General features: G+C 42.1%; 1 protein-coding gene across 7 annotated transcripts in view; it reads left to right on the forward strand.

Annotated features, from left to right (window-relative positions):
- The window catches only part of LOC108243849 (partitioning defective 3 homolog), a 251,070-nt gene that overhangs the window by 120,390 nt on the left and 119,980 nt on the right, over window positions 1-10,700 (forward strand). For 5 of the 7 annotated variants that reach the window (XM_017429549.3, XM_037973000.1, XM_017429551.3 and 2 more), the window contains exons 10-12: window positions 2,781-2,920; window positions 4,262-4,390; window positions 9,093-9,128. In XM_017429549.3, coding sequence (XP_017285038.1) covers window positions 2,781-2,920; window positions 4,262-4,390; window positions 9,093-9,128 — 305 coding nt within the window. The remainder of the gene's footprint in view (window positions 1-2,780; window positions 2,921-4,261; window positions 4,391-9,092; window positions 9,129-10,700) is intronic. The other 2 variants (XM_017429550.3, XM_017429555.3) reach the window with 1 other exon arrangement.

A 10,700-nucleotide genomic window follows, 5' to 3' on the forward strand; every position in this document is an offset into this window, starting at 1 on the left:
AGTGGCGCTCTTCTTCTTCTTCTGGTCTTTATTTTAGCAGTAAGGTAGCAAAGCTGCGCTCTTCTTCGTAGACATTGAGTTTGGCTGCAGCTGCACACAGTTGCAGCGCCTCCTACAGGAAACTGGTGGAGCTACGCAGAAAACCACGCCGTTCAAAAGCCTTGTTTGGATTCATGTTTTTATAAACACTGAGGTCCGGACCTCGGTGTCCTCAATCGTAGCTACAGCCCTGGTGAAGACGCTTTAGAAGAAGTGCGTCGGTACGAACCAGCAGGACCTGAAGAATCCAATAAATTCAGCTGCAGTCGGTTACAGGGACGAGGTTTATTTATTTATTTATTTATTTTTAGGAGAGATCTTTTTGCAAGAGGCTGTGACTGACAGCTGGCACAGGTGGTGCAAACCTCTGCCAACAGGATTTCAGGTGTCGGGGCCAGAAAGCTTGTTGCTAAGCAGCCACTGGTCCCTGCGTGCTGTCAGACGCCACAGAGGAGAGTCCGACACGGCTGCACCGTTTGCCTGTTGAAATATTCACCCAGATTTAACCCTCTCCTGTGGGACGTCAAAAAACAAACAAACAAACAAAAACCCTGCAGCTTGTTGCGTATTCCACCCTGATTCAAAGTTGCTTTAACTCCTCCTTCCTTTGAAACGCTCCGTTCTGCACATGATCTGTTGTGTTCAGAGTCAAAGATGCTATCTGTTCTCATCCCATCTTTTGTTTGCCGTTGTTGGAGCAGACACTTGCTGGGATTAACAGCAGTTCCCGACAGGCAGTTCGGCTCCTCTGTTTTGTTTGGAGGACCGACTTAAACCCGCAGCTTTGAGCGCAGATTAAAACTCACGCATTGTTTACGTGCTTGAATCAGACGCCGGTCTCCTCGCAAATCCCGCGGAGTATCAAAATCAATCACAGAGTCCTATTCTGCACAGGAAATTGCTTAGGTATGTCCTAATCATGCTAATGGGAGTTTCAGAGATCCTCCTCTTTGTTTTAAGTCAGGAACTGCGCGCAGGTTTACCGGTGAGAGTAATAACGGCCCTCGACTGCCTGCGGGAAGTTGATTGCTTCATCAATGAGGGGGATTAGTTTGAGGATGTAAAACAGAATGGCTGAGTGTTTTACTCTTCTTTGCATCAGCTCAGTTTAACCGGCAGAATGGATTAAGGCCACAGTTTTGATACAACAAGGTTGCTCATAATCTGCAGCACCTGACCCTAATTCTCAGTTTTGTGGGATGTGTTGCTTTTGCACAAGAAGCTACTGAAGATCATCTGCAAGTTACCACAGATGGATATAATGAAACAACGAGGCCTTCATTACAGCTTCCATTGCCCCTGGAAGTTCCATCTCTTATTAAAGCAGGCTGTTTTCTGTTTTTTTTTCTTTCAGTTCCAAGCTTTAATTAAATTTCAAGCAAAAGTACTAAAAGTCTTCCAGCTGAACTTCCTCTCTTACAGAATGTAACTGTGTGCAATTATTGCATGGCTCAGATTTAAAAAACATGCAGTTGTCTTACTTCACAACACAGCGTCTTTCTTAAAGACTCACTGGAAAGTTACCTGAGCGGACAGATTGCAGGATTTTCTGCCTTTAACTTGTCTGATAATTGGGACTTTAATATGGACAACAGGAAACAAAAGGATTATAGTTGTAATAATTCATATGGCTGCATCTTCAACAATTTGCGTAACGACTTCTCAGGAAAATGAATTCAATTTGTGGAAATGTGTTATGAAAGATTTAAAATTAAAAACACAAACGTATCATTAAATAAACATGTGATGATGGTGAACTTGTTCCTGTTCTCCTGGATATGATAAATCAGTCTTTTACATGTTCCCTAAAGTATTTTTTGTCGCTGACGCTCCTTCGGGTGCAGCTTCAGCTGAATCAGGTGACTCCTGGTGCATCATATCTAAATATTTAGTCTTATTCAAACAATCCTTTTCACTTTTATTCCCCAACAGTTGCCAGATGTGTTGTGAGAACTGGGCCAGTTGGAAATAAACTGGACTCTCACCACTTTGAGCTACAGAGATGGAAACGGAGCAGAAGAGCAGAATTCAATTCCATTCAAAAATACTTTATTAATCCCAAAGGGACATCAAATGTTGTAGCTCATAATCCTGGTTTCGATAAAGAGTTGTTATAGATGCTGATGGCTGTGGGCAGGAAGGGTCTCTTGTAGCGGTCTGTCCCGATGTGTCCTCGGTCCTGGTGTCCTCAGAGCCCCACCAGGTGAGCCTCGCTGGCCTCCTGCGGAGCCATGATGGCCGAGCTCTGGAAGCTCAGGTCGGTCTTGAAGTCCTGGGCGATCTCCTGGACCAGGTGCTCAGTGGACTCAGTGGACTTCTGGTATCGGTGGATCTCCCTGAGAACCACGGTCCCGATCCTGTAGCGGTGAGGCTTCTTCGCTTCTTCTTCTTTAGCGGCGAGCTGCTTCCTGGGAGCTTTACCTCCGGTGGATTTACGAGCAGTCTGCTTGGTTCTGGCCATGACTGGACTTCAGGGTTCTTCACATTTAACACTTGTTGTCATGGTTACGCATCATAACAAAATCCTGCTGCACAGCGTCCGATACCAGAGGAGATAATGATCCCAAAAAAAGTGATTTACGTCAAGAAAAAAAGAGGAATAAAGTTTTCCAAAGCAACATTTCAGAACAAAACAGAGCTGCTCCAACATGCAGCCACCTCGAGCGGCGCGATTCTAGAAGGAATTCACCTCCAGATAAAACCAGATCCCATCATTAAACCTGTTTCCTCCCCCCACACAGGTCCCGAGGGACTCGGCTTCAGCATAACGTCACGGGACGTTCCCATCGGGGGCTCGGCGCCCATCTACGTGAAGAACATCCTGCCTCGTGGAGCTGCCATCCAAGATGGCCGCCTGAAGGCAGGGGACAGGTTGTTGGAGGTGAGACCGTTTCCAGGATTTAAATGCTGAAAACTGAAGGATTAGATTGTTCAATCTGAATCACATTAATTTAACTGTTTTCTTAGTATGCAACGAGTTTCTCACTGTTGCAAACTCTTATCTGTCAAACATGACCGCCATCTGTTTAATTTCAAGTGCAACCAATTAATCCACGCTGGCTGGTTTGATATGGAAATTGTGCATCCTGTTCTGAAATCAAAGAGCATGTTTTCAAACTCTTGTGCTGCAGCGACAGAACAGCTTTTCAAGTTGCGTCACCCCATATTTTAAAACATTTGCATAAAGGATTAATCTGCGCGGCTCCGAATTCATGGTGTTAAAACTTTGAGCCTTTACTTTCAACTCACAAGTTCATTGGCTTCTCAAATTAGAAAACAAACATCCTGCAGCCTGGAATAAAAAAGACAAAAATAATCTTATGTGGACCACATTTTGAAGCATTTAGTTTGTAATCCTAGTTTACTGGAAAAGGTCGAATGATCTGATGTTTGAAAAACATGTTAATTTTTTTATTGTTCTTTAAATTTCTATTTCAATTACTTCAATTCAGCCTCTCTCTTTAATGCTCAGCCTCTTCTAACTGGACGACTGATTGGTTTAAAGCTGCAAAATGAAATTTCTGTACATCTGTTTGATAAACAGGCTTTATGCCAGCATGTTTTACAGTGATATTCATCTGTAAAAGAGGAAAAAACCACATCTTTAATCAGTTTTAACATGTATCTCGTTAGGCGGCGGCTGTTAGTGCAAACAGCATTTCCAAAATGTCTCAAAAGGACAATGAGGGATCTGAATTTCGATGCATGAGCTGCAGGGTGTCGTTTTCATGTTGCATGGCAGATTTACTCTCAAAACAGTCACAAAGTTGTTGGAAGCACCTGGAACTCGAAGGAACCCGTCTCAGATTAGTTTCCATGAAAGAAAGATGAGACAACTTTGAGACGGTTTGTTGACCTCTATCTGATTGGAGAATAAATAGAATAGAATTAATTCCAGTCAAGCTGAGATGAAATTCTGCGCCTTTGTGACAAAAAATTGATTGTCGTTCGCAGGAACGTTGTAATTTATTTGAAGTTGCTGCCGTTTAGCTCTCTGGTCACTTGGCTGCAAACGCTCATCGTTCAGTCAAACTGCAGCTGAAAATTCACAAATCTTCTTGCAAATTTTCCAGGAATTTTGAGTCACTAATTAGTCTCCGAACAGTCACAGCTCCGTGATAACAACAACAATTTCCTCGATTCGGAGAGAATATCTCTGATTAGTTTGTTACTCAGTCTGTTTTTTTTTTACAAAGCTCTTTAAAGCAGCTGTTTTGTTCAGGTGAACGGCGTGGACTTGAACGGGCGGACCCAGGAGGAGGTGGTGGCTTTGCTCAGGAACACACCCATGGGCGGGGCCGTCGGGTTGCTGGTTCTACGACAGGAGGAGACGTTCCTTCCCCGAGACATGGTATGCTTGATTTTCACTTTCATGTTCAACCCTGCTACTCTTCACCCTTCACGTGTTTACATTCACCCTCCCTCTCCGTGAACATCTGTCGCTCACTGCTGCATCCTCTCACGTTGTTTCTGCTCTGCTACGACGTCTGTTGTTGCTGACTTCTTATTTTTGAGTTTAAATAACCCGCTATCCGAGCACGCAGATGGATTGTCTCAGTCTGTACACCTCTCTGTTATCAAGCTCCTCAGAGGAAACTCAGAGCTCAATTTATTCTTTTTACTTCCTTCAACCTCTCCACGTTCCCCCCGTCTTCGGTGTTTTTTATCTTTCGCCCTTCCCTCCCACTTATTTCTTTGTAAGAAAACCTTCTCTGTGTCTTCACTTCCATCTCTCTCACCGTGTTTTACCTCTGAGCAGACTTAGGGATTGATGGATGTTTGGATGAACAGACAGACTCGGGGGCAGGTTAGTAGGCAAAGAGTGAAAAACACACTTGGCTTGAATATCAATCAGGCGTTGCATTACACAAATAGACACATAAATCTTTCTGAGAAATTATTAGAAGACAGTTCTATTAAAATGTTTGGATATCTGCTTCTCACAACTTGTTAACATTTGGTGACTGTTTGCTTTCCATAAGCTTACATTTTATTATCTTTAAAGGAAATAATCTGAAGGAGCCAGGTTAAGAGACTCAAAATGACCATGGAGCAGAACACACACAAACCTAACTGCCTCTTTAATGCGAAGGACGAGTGAAGAAGTGGAAGCTCTTGGCGAGCTCTAAATCACTGTATTTCCTCCACAGCAGCATTGATTCTTTACTATCTCCTTAGCTTTTAGCTTGCCAGCTTTAACACTGACTTATAGCGCCAGGCAGCTTTAAATCGTTTTTCTGTTGTCATAAAAAGGGCTTCTACCTGCACAACCAGAAGCCACTGGAGTTGTTAAAGACAAAAAACAACTATTCACTAGCAAGTGGTGACAATCAAATGGTTGATTGGAGACAATTACCTCAGAAAAGGATGCAGATGAGGCTCCTGGCAGACTGTCGCCAAGGGTGAAGTTCAAAATGGACTGCCGCAGTGGTCGATACTCATCTTCAGATTAGAGCAGGGCTTTAAGTTCGACTGGTTTGTAGGCAGACTGTTGGATTTATTGGATCTGTGTTTATCAGCTGTACAGGGTGGAGAATGTGACTCAAGGGAGATGAAGTCTGGTGCTCAAAATGAGCATCTGGGGCATGTTTTGGCTGGACTAGATGTTTTCTCCCGGGCTTTAAAGCTAGTGGAAACTACACAGCGTTGATTTGAAGAGTTAGCATTGTCCTATACTGTTATAAGAAAATGTTAAAAGTTTATCAGAGTACAATTAAAACAGACTGAGCATGTATTTCTGTAAAAGAACATGCATATTGTAGGTTTAAGGTGCAGCATTCGGGCTTGTTTTGCAGCCACAAGGCTTGGCCACTTAGCAGTCGTTGAGTTGCCCATGAGCTCCTCTGTAGACCAGAAGGAATCTGGAGTCAGATCAGTGGCGGCTGGCCAATAGAGGGCGCAAGAGTGCCGCCCCACCACTCACATTACCTTGAATGAGACGTAAAAAAAATTAAATAGTAAAATAAAAATATTTCGAAATATATGTATATATATTTTTAGTTGTGTAAGATAAATATTTTATAGTTAATGATAAGTAAAGTTGTTTCGTTCATTGGTGACGTATTTCCGCTCCAGGGCGCAAAAATCTTTGTCCATAGACTCTCGTTAAAAGTTGCACATGCGCAGTAGCTCCTCTCAGTACAAGAGATAGGACCGTTCTGGGCGCACCTCTCCTGCGCCCAGAGCTGACTCCGCCTCCCGCCGCCGGAGCGTGGGACTCCCGCCGCCGGAGCGTGGGACTCCCGCCGCGGGCTGACGTCACATCCGTCTGTCAGAAAGTTTGCCTGATTGAAAGGTCGAGCCGCGGGTGAGCTGCCTTTTATTCAAAGACAGCAATAAGTTCATTGCCTGACTAAGTTACATACAAAAGGTAATAAATAAGTTCATAGTTAATAATTAGTTTAAGAAAATTTATGCTAAAAAACTGTTAAAATGTTTGGTTTTGAATTCTAATCGGAGTGAGACATCAGATCTACGTGCAGAATACATGACGTAGTGAGTGCTCTCACCATAAACAAGCTTTGATGTATTTTCTCCTGTAAAGTTTTGAAAAATAAGGGAGAAAACAGGTCTTATAAACGCTAAATGTGTCGTACAGGCTTGTGCCTTGGGAGACCTCCGTCTTTGTAAGTATTGGTGTTCAGGAAGCACTTGTGCATTTATATGTACATTATAATGTTGCTTCTGTTGTTCTAATTAATGTAAATACACAGGTGTGATACCTTAGTATATGTTTTAGTATATGTCTATTTTGGACTTATAGCCCCCCCTGGAGAAAACTCCACCAGCCGCCACTGAATCAGATGTGAGGCTATCTGTCTGACAGCTGAAACTAGAACCAAACTGGGTCATGATGCAACAGGTCGATGATCCCAAACTCAGCAGCTAATCTACAACAGAACGACTGGTCAAATATACATCAAGGTCTTAATGGTTCAGATTTAAATGCTGAGGTTGGACCTTAAGGGAGCTGTGCAGAAACGCACAAATGAAATGAAGCAACGTTTGAAAAAAGAGTGGGACAAAATTCCTCCACAACCATGTGAGAAACCAATGAAGTCGGACAGAAAACCACTTCTGAGAGCTGCTGCTGTCAAAGGAGGTTCTACAAGCTGTTAGACCACGGGATGGACTTAGATGATCAACCACAGTATTTTTATTGTGGCTTGGTTTTCGTTTAATAAATAATGACGTGGTGGAGTCTGTTGTGTGTTTTTGAACACTTGAGATTAATTTTATGTCCTGAAATGTAAAACCCGAAAGCTGAAAGGGTCTTTTTTTTTTAACACAACTGTAAGTTTAAATAACAAATGTCAGTTACTCAGGTACATAAATTACACCTAATGCAGATTAATGAAAACATAAAGACAGCAGCTGTTGTGTTACTGCTCCAGTTGCCCCAAACCTTTGCAGACGTGAAACACGAACTGTTAGTATTTAGATGCAAAAGCAGTAATGCATTTAATGTGAAACTGGTAGAATTTTCTAAAACTATTTCTACTCCTTTCTCATGAATATGCTTATTATGCTCTATTGTTAACGGGCTAATTATGTGTAATTCACTTTAATTTACGCAGACAAACGACACCCAGAATAGAGTTCTCCTCAATTGTTGCACCTTTACAGTGAATGCTGCAGCATACTAAAACAAGAGTCCTGCCAAGGGTACACAATACACCCGTCAGTAAATTGTCAGAGTAATCAAAATCCAAAAACATGAATTCCTTCACACAACAATCCTGAATATTTGTCAATTAAGGTGAAAGGTCGGTGTCACTAATAATGATGTCCATGGTGTAAATCCACACAGAATTCAATTAAAGGACATTTAAGAACATGAACGTGCCACTACCAGCCGATCCAAACCGTTTTAGAATGGGAGGACCACTTCTTGGAAGTGGTCTTAATTAAACTAATTAAACCAATGTGGAGCCATAGTCTGATGACATTTTCTACCCTAAATATTTGTGGATTTACATCATGGACAACTTTGTACCATATTATAGATGGACACTTGGGCACAAACTAGAGAACAAAAAGTTTGACATTTCTATGTTACTTTAATGTCAAGCTGGAGCGTAGACGAGGTTTTAACAAAGGGGTCAGCTTTGACCTTGACCTTTGACTCCCATCACCTTGAAATCAATAAGGATCGTCCTTGAGCCATAATGGATGGACAGACGGTCGATGCCATACCATAATATGTTCCGTCTTAGGACGAGGGTATAAAACTGTCAGGGTAATTTTAAATCTTTCACCCTGAAAACAGGACAAAACTAAACGTAGTAATTTTTTTCAGCTCTGAATTTGATGGTTGATCAACTCTTGAGGAACAAGATGCAGCTAAATTTCAATCCAAATTCAGTGTGTGTGTGTGTGTGTGTGTGTGTCATTGCACAACATGATTACATAACAGAATTAGGGATGAAAATCCGTCAAAGGAAAACAATCCTTTCGTTTTAAACTGCTGACTTAGAATCGTTGGAGAAGCAGGAGAAACGTGGTCCAACGGAGCGAATTGAGTGCGTGGGCCGGCTTTGGAGCTGCCAGGAATGCCTCAAAGCATTCTTTCTTCGGGAATTAAGATAAAATAAATCTTTCTTTGTTTTGTTTGTGTGACAGAGCTGAGATTTGGTGTGTAATGGAAAAAAAACTGACATGAACTGCTGGTTGATGTCTGAACCTACCCAGGTCACCTACTGAGTGGAAGCTTTTCAGATATGCTTAACTTATATTCCTGAACTATTCCAGCAAAAGGCACAGAAATGACAATTTGATTATGGTTCTTCACGCTTTTACAGATTGATTTGTTTTCCTTGCAGTTTTGTTTGAGCCGGAGTTGATAGGATTGAATGTTCAGCAAAGAGCAACTCCTGTCAGCACGTCTGCTCAGAGTCATTTCCATGCCCTGCATGCCTCACGCTGCTTCACATTTCCAGCTACCCTGTTTTTGCAGCATTATGTGTGATAACGTTTGTACAGTTACTGTCAGAAAATACATGTTGCTTGACTGCTTCTGGTTCTTCTGTCCCCCACCCCCTTCCGTCTTTTAGACCACTGAGCCCCAGAAGCAATGCCCCAGAGACTTGGTAAGACTCCACCTCGACACTAGCCAGCAATCAACCCCACTTCCAAAAAACCAGCCTCTTTTGTTTATTTATTCCCACCATCCCTTTGCAGAAATGTTCTTTATTTCTTTCAGGAAAAACACTGAATGTTATCGCCCAGTTGGGATAAAAACAACAGACAACGCGTGCGTTCATAGCTCAAAGTGCAGATCACTACTCATGCATAAAGTGTTAGTCAGTAAAACTAATTTTAATCTTCTTCCAAAGATGCTTTAACAAATTACAATTTAATGGTTGATCAGCGTTGTGTTGAGGCTCTGTTGCAGGATCATTTTCTCCATCACTCCCTTTAGTGAACATTTGGATGTTAGCTTTTCTTCTTGGCCTGGGATAAGGTTGTCAGACTGACCTTCTTGCTGCAGACTTCCTCTTGTGTGCTCTGAATAACAAACAGTTTCACTTTATTAGTAAAAATGCAGACAGAGGTGGCTGTGGGAAAAAGATGTTTTAGGATTTGGAAACTGAGATCCGAACAGTTTTGCTTACATTGAGGCAGCTGTCTTAAGCTCATCTTTTTTTTTACTCCAAATATCAAAAGGCCATTCAGATTCCCATAAATCTCCATTTACATTCAAACCTGAGATGTAATTTAACAACTGCAAACTTCTGGTCCTCACATCTGGCTTTACCTTCAGGTTACATCTGGCTGAATGCGAGTAATTGGTTCTGTTCTGCACGCTGCATTAGAGGCGTAATTGGCCAGTAAATTTGATTGGCAGTTGTAACAGCCAGCTGTGCGGATGATGCTCGTCATGACAAAATGTTATGGCAGGACATTAATGATTATTGTGACTGCAGCTGCCACATTTCACATCTGCACATGTGTTCAGACAAGGCGACGTATATCCGCATCATCAGCAGCGTTAAAATAAGTGCAAACACAACCTGCCGCTTTTTCCTGAAAACTTGTTAAACGTCACATTAGCGAGCCCATTTTAAATAAGCGCTTCTCTGTTAAGGTTAATACATCTGAACCTGTCAGCTTTATGTTTAAATAAAAGCTGTCACCTTCCCAAAGAAGGAAAAAAAAATCTTTAATAACCAAATTACATAACATGCATCACTTTCAGCATGGCTCAACGCTTTAAAGTTTGTAAAATCAGATGGTATTGTTCCTAATGTGCCACTGGGCTCTTGGTACAGGTCCTGGTGATCCCGAACCGTTACTATTGCACAGACCCTGCAAGATTTTGCAATGCTGCGATCGCAACTATTAACGCAAAATCAAGCAAACCTCCCGAAATCTCAACCTTTTGCAGCTTTGTCCAAAACACCACAACTTTCCCGCAACTTTAACCCAATATTTATTGTTTCTAAAGCGATTCGCCACCGTTTCTACGGTCTAGTCTCTTCTTTGTGGGTTTGTGTAGCGTGGAATACAAAATAACTCCAAATAACTCAGGAAGAAGACACATGACGTCACTTCCTGTTAACATCAGAATGCCGGGAGCGTGCAGGAGCAGCGACCGAAGCCAAAATGTGCGCTAATGCTTCACATTTGCCCACAAAGATTTCAGCAAACCAGTTTCCTCC

Source organism: Kryptolebias marmoratus, linkage group LG20, assembly GCF_001649575.2.
Source record: "Kryptolebias marmoratus isolate JLee-2015 linkage group LG20, ASM164957v2, whole genome shotgun sequence".
Taxonomy (NCBI): Eukaryota; Metazoa; Chordata; class Actinopteri; order Cyprinodontiformes; family Rivulidae; genus Kryptolebias; species Kryptolebias marmoratus.